This window comes from Oncorhynchus masou, chromosome 31 (genome assembly GCF_036934945.1).
Source record: "Oncorhynchus masou masou isolate Uvic2021 chromosome 31, UVic_Omas_1.1, whole genome shotgun sequence".
In the NCBI taxonomy this organism is placed as follows: domain Eukaryota; kingdom Metazoa; phylum Chordata; class Actinopteri; order Salmoniformes; family Salmonidae; genus Oncorhynchus; species Oncorhynchus masou.
In genome coordinates this window covers 7,111,527-7,126,545 of record NC_088242.1, presented here as the reverse complement: position 1 = coordinate 7,126,545, position 15,019 = coordinate 7,111,527, and the positions used below count along the sequence as shown (strand labels likewise).

Sequence of the window (15,019 nt, the reverse complement as noted above, 5' to 3'; positions counted from 1 at the left end):
GTGTACTGAGACAGACAGGACACTTGTGTTAATGTTAGGGCTCTGAGTGAGGTCTCCTCCTCAGCAAGTCAAATTGCCATTCATTGTGTAGTAACTGAAGGGTAATGTATTCTAATGATGCAACGGGTTGGCTATACCAAACGGTTTCCACGGTTTCCATGGATCTCGGTGCTTATCAGGATATAGTCATTGTAGAGTCTGAGTATTCCAAAACAAGGAAAGGTGGTAGCAGCTCCCAAAAGGTTTTTGGGGTCAATTTTGGGAGCTGCTATCACCTTTCCTTCTCTGAAACACTCAGTATTGTTATGAGTCTTGGGGCCAGTTTCCCAGACTCAGATTAAACCCATAGTCCTGGAATAAAACACACTTTCAATGGACTTTCAATTGGTTTTTATGGTTTTTAGTCCAAGACTAGGTTTAATCTGGGTCCGGGAAACTGGCCCGTAAAGTGTAAGGAAAAAACATGGTACACTTACTTATGGAGAAAAACAATTTCTACATTGACATCATCCCTGTCCTTGTGTAGGAAGTCTTTAAGGAAGTTGGACACACTTTCAAGGGTAATATGACCACAGACCACGATGTGCCTATAGGAAATAAGATCCAGGAATAGTCATAAGATTTTAACTATGGTTTGCTAAAAGCTGCAGCCAAAATAAAGATGTTGATAGACTGCTGACGGATGTTTCACGTTCTTTCTTGACTCTGGAAAAAAAATATCATACGTTGGATCTGACAGATGTAAAAAAAAAAAATGTTTAAAGACCTGGAAAAGTCGGTTTCCGTGTAGACAACACACACAGCCAGCCAACTTTTTATTACCAAACAACACATCATTCTCCCTGACTTCTACGGTACATGTTCTTTGATGAACAATAGTCCATTGTTATGTGAACAGTTGACAGTACTATAGCCCTTTAGACTGTACAGTCCGTCCTATGTAAGGCCTGAAGGACAGGTCAAGAGCAGAGAGCATTCTGGCTTCCCACTAACAGATTAAAAATAATGACAATTTACATTGTTGGAGATTACGATGTGATTGCTACATTCTACAATCCAGAAAATAGATTATCTTTAGCAAGATTCATGTTGTCTCCACGGAGGGGGGGGGGGGTGGTAACCTTCCATCAGACAGTATCCCTGCTACAGGATAGTACCCACAGGATTGTGAGATAAACTCAGGATGGGGTTAAGAAGGGCATTTCTTTAAGCTTGTAATGATCAGTTCCATCACATATTGTACCAAACTTATTGGTTTGAAGATTTACAGTGGGGCAAAAAAGTATTTAGTCAGCCACCAATAGTGCAAGTTCTCCCACTTAAAAAGATGAGAGAGGCCTGTAATTTTCATCACAGGTACACTTCAACTATGACAGAGAAATGAGAGAAGAAAATCCAGAAAATCACATTGTAGGATTTGTAATGAATTTATTTGAAAATTATGGTGGAAAATAAGTATTTGGTCAATAACAAAAGTTTATCTCAATACTTTGTAATATACCCTTGGTTGGCAATGACAGAGGTCAAACATTTTTTGTAAGTCTTCACAAGGTTTTCACACACTGTTGCTAGTATTTCCTCCATGCAGATCTCCTCTAGAGCAATGATGTTTTGGGGCTGTTGCTGGGCAACACGGACTTTCAACTCCCTCCAAAGATTTTCTATGGGGTTGAGATCTGGAGACTGGCTAGGCCACTCCAGGACCTTGAAATGCTTCTTACGAAGCCACTCCTTCGTTGCCCGGGCGGTGTGTTTGGGATCATTGTCATGCTGAAAGACCCAGCCACGTTTCATCTTCAATGCCCTTGCTGAAGGAAAGAGGTTTTCACTCAAAATCTCACGATACATGGCCCCATTCATTCTTTCCTTTACACGGATCAGTCGTCCTGGTCCCTTTGCAGAAAAACAGCCCCAAAGCATGATGTTTCCACCCCCATGCTTCACAGGATCATTGTCATGCTGAAAGACCCAGCCACGTTTCATCTTCAATGCCCTTGCTGAAGGAAAGAGGTTTTCACTCAAAATCCCACGATACATGGCCCCATTCATTCTTTCCTTTACACGGATCAGTCGTCCTGGTCCCTTTGCAGAAAAACAGCCCCAAAGCATGATGTTTCCACCCCCATGCTTCACAGTAGGTATGGTGTTCTTTGGATGCAACTCAGCATTCTTTGTCCTCCAAACACGACGAGTTGAGTTTTTACCAAAAAGTTCTATTTTGGTTTCATCTGACCATGTGACATTCTCCCAATCTTCTTCTGGATCATCCAAATGCTCTCTAGCAAACTACAGATGGGCCTGGACATGTACTGGCTTAAGCAGGGGGGCACATCTGTCACTGCAGGATTTGAGTCCCTGTCGGCGTAGTGTGTTACTGATAGTAGGCTTTGTTACTTTGGTCCCAGCTCTCTGCGGGTCATTTACTAGGTCCCCCCGTGTGGTTCTGGGATTTTTGCTCACCGTTCTTGTGATCATTTTGACCCCACGGGGTGAGATCTTGCGTGGAGCCCCAGATCGAGGGAGATTATCAGTGGTCTTGTATGTCTTCCATTTCCTAATAATTGCTCCCACAGTTGATTTCTTCAAACCAAGCTGCTTACCTATTGCAGATTCAGACTTCCCAGCCTGGTGCAGGTCTACAATTTTGTTTCTGGTGTCCTTTGACAGCTCTTTGGTGTGTGACAGTTTGAGGTTGTGGACAGATGTCTTTTATACTGATAACAAGTTCAAACAGGTGCCATTAATACAGGTAATGTGTGGAGGACAGAGGAGCCTCTTAAAGAAGAAGTTACAGGTCTGTGAGAGCCAGATATCTTGTTTGTTTGTAGGTGACCAAATACTTATTTTCCACCATAATTTGCAAATAAATTCATAGAAAATCCTACAATGTGATTTTCTGGATTTTCTTTCCTCATTTTGTCCGTCATAGTTGAAGTGTACCTATGGTAAAAATTACAGGCCTCTCTCATCTTTTTAAGTGGGAGAACTTGCACAATTGGTGGCCGACTAAATACTTTTTGCCCCACTGTGGATACAAGTAATTTATACTAACAACTTCTCACATACCTGCACATGATTTTGAAATAAATCGAACATTGTGTATCTTATGACATTTCTTATTTATCATATTGTATCTTGTTTACATTATAGAATTGGGTCTTTATGTGAATATTACAGATACATTCTATTCATATTTGTATATGATAAGGTATGAAAAAGGGAATATACTAGGACAGTAGGACTGAGAATTAAGAATACGAATCACATGAAACAGAAATACACATCCTTCAGAATGCAGAAGAAAGGAGAAGAGAATAAATTACCAAAAACAGACACTGGCAATAGAGACTTGACTAAAAAAAATATATTAATTACCCTATCAGACGCTGGCTGAAGAGACTTGACTAAAAAAATATATATAAATTACCATATCAGACGCTGAAGAGACTTGACGAAAAGAAAGTCCCCCAAAAATGATCCACAACAAATTAAACAACAAAAAAATTGTAAAAACGAGCCAAGAGAAGTTTGTTCAGAGGGATGAGGCCGTAGGGATGAATCCTACTGTACTTTGAGATACACACATTGTAACTTGAATTTCTGCATATAATCATTCATTGATTGATGTCAATGGGAGATTTGCATGGAAATTTGAGTTATGAGCACACATCTCAAGGTAGTATTTGGTCCCTTAGGTTGTAGGTCTGACTGCAGATTAAGGCCAGGAATGTAGCAGGGCAAAGGAATATCAAATGAACTGGTGGAACCACACAACAAAAAAAAGGAAATAAAAGTAAACTGGAAGCAAGCGAGGAACATGCAAAAGCGTGGACATGAAAAGATAGACCACTTCATTAACATTCATTTGAAATAATCTGGGAATAAATTAGATTTAGATTAGCTGATTATTTAACTAAAGGTTAGTCCCGTTTTTGTAAGTCTGTTTCCTAGGACACTTAATTAAGACACTATTTTTTTTATTTTTAATTGTGAAGTATTTTCGATGACAACATCTCTGTCATTAAGATAGAGCATATCATGTTAAAAATTAAATATATTTGTGAATTTAGAAATGCTATATAAAATGACTACGACTCCAGTTGGAGTCAGTCCAGACTTTACGTGCCCCCCCCCCAAAAAAAAAACAAAAATAATAATAATAATATGTGCATTGTGGTGGGTGGTAAGATGCATATGACCGGCAAATACAAAACACAGACACAAACATGTAAGCATTCTAGTAAATAAATGAGTAAAACATTCAAGCATATAGCAAATAATGCTTTTGACACGATGAAGGCTAGCACACGAATACCGATACAAAACAACAGCATAAGCTTTTCATGGCCAAACTCTCCAGTCACCTGTGTGACTTAAAAATATATATATTTTGAAAAAGGTCTAAACTTTTCAATATAAAACATATTAGAATCATTTACTGGTACTCCTCTTTAGGAGAGGGGTGGGGGGAATTTGAGAAGTCACACCAAAACCAAACCTTTTACAATAATTTTGTTTGTTTGTTTATTTGTTTGACTTACTTTCTGCCTCGTGTCGAGTTATAACTCCCTCCGTATTTCTTCCGATTAAGGATGAGAGCAGCAATTTCTGGCACGTAGCGAGCAAACATGGCCTACATGCATGGAACAGAGAAAGAAAAGGGCATGCAGAGGACGATTCTACTGCGGCAGAGGCAGTAGAGCCTCCCGGTAATACTTACTTTCTCCCATTAACAGCACTATAGGAACCACCATATTTCTTGCGGTTTCCTATTAACTCTATGATTTCAGGGACGTAGCTCGCAAACATGGCCTAAGGAGAAGATAGGAGACAGAAGAAGAGACTAAAACAAAGATAGGCAAAGAGAGAGAGAGAGAGCAGGGCGTCTATTTTTGCTTCAAATATATCCGTAAAATCTGAAAATTCTAGAAAAAAATAAATTAAAAAAGAATAGAATATAAAATTTGCACACCAAAAAAGGTTAATTTCTCTCGATACAATTTGTTGACGGATAGAACAGAAGTCAGATTATTACATTATAGTAAAAGTTAGAACAAAATCTGAAATTATGTAAATGTTATCATATTCAGATTCTAGGGGGATAAAAGAATGATAAGCAAATGAAGAAAAAAAAAATGTCAGGAAATTTAACTTAACGAGCTTTTCCGGATATTTAGTTAGGATAAAAAGCAGGAAAAGAACACAGCTGACACGGTGTGCCAATCTGTTATTGATAATAATCATTATTAATAAAAAGGAAGGGAGAAAACCTTATATGCCATGTTTTGTCCAACAAACACTTATGCCAGGTTGATTTGAATAGCACAGCCTACCGTAGCATGTCTGCAAATTTAAATTAGCTGACAAATGTGTTTATCCAATAGATTTGAGGCCTTTATGCTTAAATTTGACTTGTAATTATAATATATAAACGTACAGTATATACAAAGTGTACATAACTGACTTGCAGTATTGTATACATGTATATAAAACTATATAATATAACTTACATAAATGTTACTGAACTTGGGTACAAGAGTGATTGGTAATGTCACTGATAAAACTCTGAACTACTGTAGTAGTACTGTCCTACTGTCTGAAATGACAACTGTAGTATTGTCCTACTGTCTGAACTGACTACTGTAGTAGTACTGTACTACTGTCTGAACTGACTACTGTAGTAGTACTGTACTACTGTCTGAACTAACTACTGTAGTACTGTACTACTGTCTGAACTGACTACTGTAATACTGTACTACTGTCTGAACTAACTACTGTAGTACTGTCTGAACTAACTACTGTAGTAGTACTGTACTACTGTCTGAACTGACTACTGTAGTAGTACTGTACTACTGTCTGAACTAACTACTGTAGTAGTACTGTACTTCTGTCTGAACTAACTACTGTAATACTGTACTACTGTCTGAACTAACTACTGTAGTACTGTCTGAACTAACTACTGTAGTAGTACTGTACTACTGTCTGAACTGACTACTGTAGTAGTACTGTACTACTGTCTGAACTGACTACTGTAGTAGTACTGTACTACTGTCTGAACTGACTACTGTAATACTGTACTACTGTCTGAACTGACTACTGTAGTAGTACTGTACTACTGTCTGAACTGACTACTGTAGTACTGTACTACTGTCTGAACTGACTACTGTACGACTGTCCTACTGTCTGAACTGACTACTGTAGTACTGTACTACTGTCTGAACTGACTACTGTACTACTGTACTAATGTCTGAACTGACTACTGTAGTAGTACTGTACTACTGTCTGAACTAACTACTGTAGTACTGTACTACTGTCTGAACTGACTACTGTAATACTGTCCTACTGTCTGAACTGACTACTGTAGTACTGTACTACTGTCTGAACTGACTACTGTACTACTGTATGAACTGACTACTGTAGTAGTACTGTACTACTGTCTGAACTAACTACTGTAGTACTGTACTACTGTCTGAACTGACTACTGTAGTACTGTCTGAACTGACTACTGTCTACTGTCTGAACTGACTACTGTAGTAGTACTGTACTACTGTCTGAACTGACTACTGTAATACTGTACTACTGTCTGAACTGACTACTGTAGTAGTACTGTACTACTGTCTGAACTGACTACTGTAGTAGTACTGTACTACTGTCTGAACTGACTACTGTAGTAGTACTGTACTACTGTCTGAACTGACTACTGTAGTAGTACTGTACTACTGTCTGAACTAACTACTGTAGTAGTACTGTACTACTGTCTGAACTAACTACTGTAGTAGTACTGTACTACTGTCTGAACGGACTACTGTAATACTGTACTACTGTCTGAACTGACTACTGTACTACTGTACTACTGTCTGAACTGACTACTGTAGTAGTACTGTACTACTGTCTGAACTGACTACTGTAGTACTGTGATACTGTGTGAACTGACTACTGTAGTAGTACTGTACTACTGTCTGAACTGACTACTGTAGTACTGTGATACTGTGTGAACTGACTACTGTAGTAGTACTGTACTACTGTCTGAACTGACTACTGTAGTACTGTGATACTGTCTGAACTGACTACTGTAGTAGTACTGTCCTACTGTCTGAACTGACTACTGTAATACTGTACTACTGTGTGAACTGACTACTGTACTTCTGTCTGAACTAACTACTGTAGTAATACTGTCCTACTGTGTGACCTGACTACTGTACTACTGTCTGAACGGACTACTGTACTACTGTCTGAACTAACTACTGTAGTACTGTCTCAACTGACTACTGTAGTAGTACTGTACTACTGTCTGAACTGACTACTGTAATACTGTACTACTGTCTGAACTGACTACTGTAGTAGTACTGTACTACTGTCTGAACTGACTACTGTAGTACTGTACTACTGCCTGAACTACCTACTGTAGTACTGTACTACTGTCTGAACTAACTACTGTAGTATTGTCCTACTGTCTGAACGGACTACTGTACTACTGTCTGAACTAACTACTGTAATACTGTACTACTGTCTGAACTGACTACTGTAGTAGTACTGTACTACTGTCTGAACTAACTACTGTAGTACTGTCTCAACTGACTACTGTAGTACTGTACTACTGTCTGAACTGACTACTGTAGTACTGTACTACTGTCTTAACTAACTACAGTAGTACTGTACTACTGTCTGAACTGACTACTGTAGTAGTACTGTACTACTGTCTGAACTGACTACTGTAGTACTGTACTACTGTCTGAACTGACTACTGTAGTAGTACTGTACTACTGTCTGAACTGACTACTGTAATACTGTACTACTGTCTGAACTAACTACTGTAGTACTGTCTGAACTAACTACTGTAGTAGTACTGTACTACTGTCTGAACTGACTACTGTAGTAGTACTGTACTACTGTCTGAACTAACTACTGTAGTAGTACTGTACTTCTGTCTGAACTAACTACTGTAATACTGTACTACTGTCTGAACTAACTACTGTAGTACTGTCTGAACTAACTACTGTAGTAGTACTGTACTACTGTCTGAACTGACTACTGTAGTAGTACTGTACTACTGTCTGAACTGACTACTGTAGTAGTACTGTACTACTGTCTGAACTGACTACTGTAATACTGTACTACTGTCTGAACTGACTACTGTAGTAGTACTGTACTACTGTCTGAACTGACTACTGTAGTACTGTACTACTGTCTGAACTGACTACTGTACGACTGTCCTACTGTCTGAACTGACTACTGTAGTACTGTACTACTGTCTGAACTGACTACTGTACTACTGTACTAATGTCTGAACTGACTACTGTAGTAGTACTGTACTACTGTCTGAACTAACTACTGTAGTACTGTACTACTGTCTGAACTGACTACTGTAATACTGTCCTACTGTCTGAACTGACTACTGTAGTACTGTACTACTGTCTGAACTGACTACTGTACTACTGTATGAACTGACTACTGTAGTAGTACTGTACTACTGTCTGAACTAACTACTGTAGTACTGTACTACTGTCTGAACTGACTACTGTAGTACTGTCTGAACTGACTACTGTCCTACTGTCTGAACTGACTACTGTAGTAGTACTGTACTACTGTCTGAACTGACTACTGTAATACTGTACTACTGTCTGAACTGACTACTGTAGTAGTACTGTACTACTGTCTGAACTGACTACTGTAGTAGTACTGTACTACTGTCTGAACTGACTACTGTAGTAGTACTGTACTACTGTCTGAACTGACTACTGTAGTAGTACTGTACTACTGTCTGAACTAACTACTGTAGTAGTACTGTACTACTGTCTGAACTAACTACTGTAGTAGTACTGTACTACTGTCTGAACGGACTACTGTAATACTGTACTACTGTCTGAACTGACTACTGTACTACTGTACTACTGTCTGAACTGACTACTGTAGTAGTACTGTACTACTGTCTGAACTGACTACTGTAGTACTGTGATACTGTGTGAACTGACTACTGTAGTAGTACTGTACTACTGTCTGAACTGACTACTGTAGTACTGTGATACTGTGTGAACTGACTACTGTAGTAGTACTGTACTACTGTCTGAACTGACTACTGTAGTACTGTGATACTGTGTGAACTGACTACTGTAGTAGTACTGTCCTACTGTCTGAACTGACTACTGTAATACTGTACTACTGTGTGAACTGACTACTGTACTTCTGTCTGAACTAACTACTGTAGTAATACTGTCCTACTGTGTGACCTGACTACTGTACTACTGTCTGAACGGACTACTGTACTACTGTCTGAACTAACTACTGTAGTACTGTCTCAACTGACTACTGTAGTAGTACTGTACTACTGTCTGAACTGACTACTGTAGTACTGTACTACTGTCTGAACTGACTACTGTAGTAGTACTGTACTACTGTCTGAACTGACTACTGTAGTACTGTACTACTGCCTGAACTACCTACTGTAGTACTGTACTACTGTCTGAACTAACTACTGTAGTATTGTCCTACTGTCTGAACTGACTACTGTAGTACTGTACTACTGTCTGAACTGACTACTGTAGTAGTACTGACTACTGTCTGAACTGACTACTGTAGTACTGTCTCAACTGACTACTGTAGTAGTACTGTACTACTGTCTGAACTGACTACTGTAGTACTGTACTACTGTCTTAACTAACTACAGTAGTACTGTACTACTGTCTGAACTGACTACTGTAGTAGTACTGTACTACTGTCTGAACTGACTACTGTAGTACTGTACTACTGTCTGAACTGACTACTGTAGTAGTACTGTACTACTGTCTGAACTGACTACTGTAATACTGTACTACTGTCTGAACTACCTACTGTAGTACTGTCTGAACTAACTACTGTAGTAGTACTGTACTACTGTCTGAACTGACTACTGTAGTACTGTACTACTGTCTGAACTAACTACTGTAGTAGTACTGTACTTCTGTCTGAACTAACTACTGTAGTAATACTGTACTACTGTCTGAACTAACTACTGTAGTACTGTCTGAACTAACTACTGTAGTAGTACTGTACTACTGTCTGAACTGACTACTGTCTGTACTACTGTCTGAACTGACTACTGTAGTAGTACTGTACTACTGTCTGAACTGACTACTGTAATACTGTACTACTGTCTGAACTGACTACTGTAGTAGTACTGTACTACTGTCTGAACTGACTACTGTAGTACTGTACTACTGTCTGAACTGACTACTGTACGACTGTCCTACTGTCTGAACTGACTACTGTAGTACTGTACTACTGTCTGAACTGACTACTGTACTACTGTACTAATGTCTGAACTGACTACTGTAGTAGTACTGTACTACTGTCTGAACTAACTACTGTAGTACTGTACTACTGTCTGAACTGACTACTGTAATACTGTCCTACTGTCTGAACTGACTACTGTAGTACTGTACTACTGTCTGAACTGACTACTGTACTACTGTATGAACTGACTACTGTAGTAGTACTGTACTACTGTCTGAACTAACTACTGTAGTACTGTACTACTGTCTGAACTGACTACTGTAGTACTGTCTGAACTGACTACTGTCCTACTGTCTGAACTGACTACTGTAGTAGTACTGTACTACTGTCTGAACTGACTACTGTAATACTGTACTACTGTCTGAACTGACTACTGTAGTAGTACTGTACTACTGTCTGAACTGACTACTGTAGTAGTACTGTACTACTGTCTGAACTAACTACTGTAGTAGTACTGTACTACTGTCTGAACTAACTACTGTAGTAGTACTGTACTACTGTCTGAACGGACTACTGTAATACTGTACTACTGTCTGAACTGACTACTGTACTACTGTCTGAACTGACTACTGTAGTAGTACTGTACTACTGTCTGAACTGACTACTGTAATACTGTACTACTGTCTGAACTGACTACTGTAGTAGTACTGTACTACTGTCTGAACTGACTACTGTAGTAGTACTGTACTACTGTCTGAACTGACTACTGTAGTAGTACTGTACTACTGTCTGAACTGACTACTGTAGTAGTACTGTACTACTGTCTGAACTAACTACTGTAGTAGTACTGTACTACTGTCTGAACTGACTACTGTAGTAGTACTGTACTACTGTCTGAACTGACTACTGTAGTACTGTGATACTGTGTGAACTGACTACTGTAGTAGTACTGTACTACTGTCTGAACTGACTACTGTAGTACTGTGATACTGTGTGAACTGACTACTGTAGTAGTACTGTACTACTGTCTGAACTGACTACTGTAGTACTGTGATACTGTGTGAACTGACTACTGTAGTAGTACTGTCCTACTGTCTGAACTGACTACTGTAATACTGTACTACTGTGTGAACTGACTACTGTACTTCTGTCTGAACTAACTACTGTAGTAATACTGTCCTACTGTGTGACCTGACTACTGTACTACTGTCTGAACGGACTACTGTACTACTGTCTGAACTAACTACTGTAGTACTGTCTCAACTGACTACTGTAGTACTGTACTACTGTCTGAACTGACTACTGTAATACTGTACTACTGTCTGAACTGACTACTGTAGTAGTACTGTACTACTGTCTGAACTGACTACTGTAGTACTGTACTACTGCCTGAACTACCTACTGTAGTACTGTACTACTGTCTGAACTAACTACTGTAGTATTGTCCTACTGTCTGAACGGACTACTGTACTACTGTCTGAACTAACTACTGTAATACTGTACTACTGTCTGAACTGACTACTGTAGTAGTACTGTACTACTGTCTGAACTAACTACTGTAGTACTGTCTCAACTGACTACTGTAGTACTGTACTACTGTCTGAACTGACTACTGTAGTACTGTACTACTGTCTTAACTAACTACAGTAGTACTGTACTACTGTCTGAACTGACTACTGTAGTAGTACTGTACTACTGTCTGAACTGACTACTGTAGTACTGTACTACTGTCTGAACTGACTACTGTAGTAGTACTGTACTACTGTCTGAACTAACTACTGTAGTAATACTGTCCTACTGTGTGACCTGACTACTGTACTACTGTCTGAACGGACTACTGTACTACTGTCTGAACTGACTACTGTAGTAGTACTGTACTACTGTCTGAACTGACTACTGTAGTACTGTACTTCTGTCTGAACTAACTACTGTAGTAATACTGTCCTACTGTGTGACCTGACTACTGTACTACTGTCTGAACGGACTACTGTACTACTGTATGAACTGACTACTGTAGTAGTACTGTACTACTGTCTGAACTGACTACTGTAGTACTGTACTACTGTCTTAACTAACTACAGTAGTACTGTACTACTGTCTGAACTGACTACTGTAGTAGTACTGTACTACTGTCTGAACGGACTACTGTACTACTGTCTGAACTAACTACTGTAGTACTGTCTCAACTGACTACTGTAATACTGTACTACTGTCTGAACTGACTACTGTAGTACTGTACTACTGCCTGAACTGACTACTGTAGTACTGTACTACTGCCTGAACTACCTACAGTAGTACTGTACTACTGTCTGAACTGACTACTGTAGTAGTACTGTACTACTGTCTGAACGGACTACTGTAATACTGTACTACTGTCTGAACGGACTACTGTACTACTGTCTGAACTAACTACTGTAGTACTGTCTCAACTGACTACTGTAGTACTGTACTACTGTCTGAACTGACTACTGTAATACTGTACTACTGTCTGAACTGACTACTGTAGTAGTACTGTACTACTGTCTGAACTGACTACTGTAGTACTGTACTACTGCCTGAACTACCTACTGTAGTACTGTACTACTGTCTGAACTAACTACTGTAGTATTGTCCTACTGTCTGAACGGACTACTGTACTACTGTCTGAACTAACTACTGTAATACTGTACTACTGTCTGAACTGACTACTGTAGTAGTACTGTACTACTGTCTGAACTAACTACTGTAGTACTGTCTCAACTGACTACTGTAGTACTGTACTACTGTCTGAACTGACTACTGTAGTACTGTACTACTGTCTTAACTAACTACAGTAGTACTGTACTACTGTCTGAACTGACTACTGTAGTAGTACTGTACTACTGTCTGAACTGACTACTGTAGTACTGTACTACTGTCTGAACTGACTACTGTAGTAGTACTGTACTACTGTCTGAACTAACTACTGTAGTAATACTGTCCTACTGTGTGACCTGACTACTGTACTACTGTCTGAACGGACTACTGTACTACTGTCTGAACTGACTACTGTAGTAGTACTGTACTACTGTCTGAACTGACTACTGTAGTACTGTACTTCTGTCTGAACTAACTACTGTAGTAATACTGTCCTACTGTGTGACCTGACTACTGTACTACTGTCTGAACGGACTACTGTACTACTGTATGAACTGACTACTGTAGTAGTACTGTACTACTGTCTGAACTGACTACTGTAGTACTGTACTACTGTCTTAACTAACTACAGTAGTACTGTACTACTGTCTGAACTGACTACTGTAGTAGTACTGTACTACTGTCTGAACGGACTACTGTACTACTGTCTGAACTAACTACTGTAGTACTGTCTCAACTGACTACTGTAATACTGTACTACTGTCTGAACTGACTACTGTAGTACTGTACTACTGCCTGAACTGACTACTGTAGTACTGTACTACTGCCTGAACTACCTACAGTAGTACTGTACTACTGTCTGAACTGACTACTGTAGTAGTACTGTACTACTGTCTGAACGGACTACTGTAATACTGTACTACTGTCTGAACTGACTACTGTAGTAGTACTGTACTACTGTCTGAACTGACTACTGTAGTACTGTACTACTGTCTGAACTAACTACTGTAATACTGTCCTACTGTCTGAACTAACTACTGTAGTACTGTAATACTGTCTGAACTAACTACTGTAATACTGTACTACTGTCTGAACTGACTACTGTAGTAGTACTGTACTACTGTCTGAACTGACTACTGTAGTAGTACTGTACTACTGTCTGAACTGACTACTGTAGTAGTACTGTACTACTGTCTGAACTAACTACTGTAGTACTGTACTACTGTCTGAACTAACTACTGTAATACTGTACTACTGTCTGAACTGACTACTGTAGTAGTACTGTACTACTGTCTGAACTGACTACTGTAGTATTGTACTACTGTCTGAACGGACTACTGTACTACTGTCTGAACTAACTACTGTAGTACTGTCTCAACTGACTACTGTAGTACTGTACTACTGTCTGAACTAACTACTGTAGTAGTACTGTACTACTGTCTGAACTGACTACTGTAGTACTGTACTACACTCTGAACTGACTACTGTAGTACTGTACTACTGTCTGAACTAACTACTGTAGTACTGTACTACTGTCTGAACTAACTACTGTAGTAGTACTGTACTACTGTCTGAACTGACTACTGTAATACTGACCTACTGTCTGAACTGACTACTGTAGTAGTACTGTACTACTGTCTGAACTGACTACTGTAGTACTGTACTACTGTCTGAACTGACTACTGTAGTACTGTACTACTGTCTGAACTACCTACTGTAGTAGTACTGTACTACTGTCTGAACTGACTACTGTAGTACTGTACTACTGTCTTAACTAACTACAGTAGTACTGTACTACTGTCTGAACTGACTACTGTAGTAGTACTGTACTACTGTCTGAACTGACTACTGTAGTAGTACTGTACTACTGTCTGAACTGACTACTGTAGTACTGTACTACTGTTTGAACTGACTACTGTAGTAGTACTGTACTACTGTCTGAACTAACTACTGTAGTAGTACTGTACCACTGTCTGAACTGACTACTGTAGTACTGTACTACTGTCTGAACTGACTACTGTAGTAGTACTGTACTACTGTCTGAACTAAGCCTTCTTCCATTGTTATCCATAAATAGAAATAATCAAGTCAAATGAACATAATAGTTTTGGGTGCAGCATGCTAAGGGTCTGCTGTGTGTAACTGGTCTAAACTGATGTGTCATGTTGACCATCCCGCTGGTCTATAGATCATT

At 39.2% G+C, this 15,019-nt stretch overlaps 1 protein-coding gene across 8 annotated transcripts in view; it reads right to left on the bottom strand.

Moving 5' to 3' along the window:
- Window positions 1-15,019, bottom strand: part of LOC135523378 (calcium-activated potassium channel subunit alpha-1a) — a 225,342-nt gene that overhangs the window by 64,868 nt on the left and 145,455 nt on the right. For 7 of the 8 annotated variants that reach the window (XM_064950017.1, XM_064950010.1, XM_064950009.1 and 4 more), the window contains 2 exons: window positions 4,721-4,812; window positions 477-587 (listed from right to left, as the gene is read on the bottom strand). In XM_064950017.1, coding sequence (XP_064806089.1) covers window positions 477-587; window positions 4,721-4,812 — 203 coding nt within the window. The remainder of the gene's footprint in view (window positions 1-476; window positions 588-4,720; window positions 4,813-15,019) is intronic. The other variant, XM_064950013.1, reaches the window with a different exon arrangement.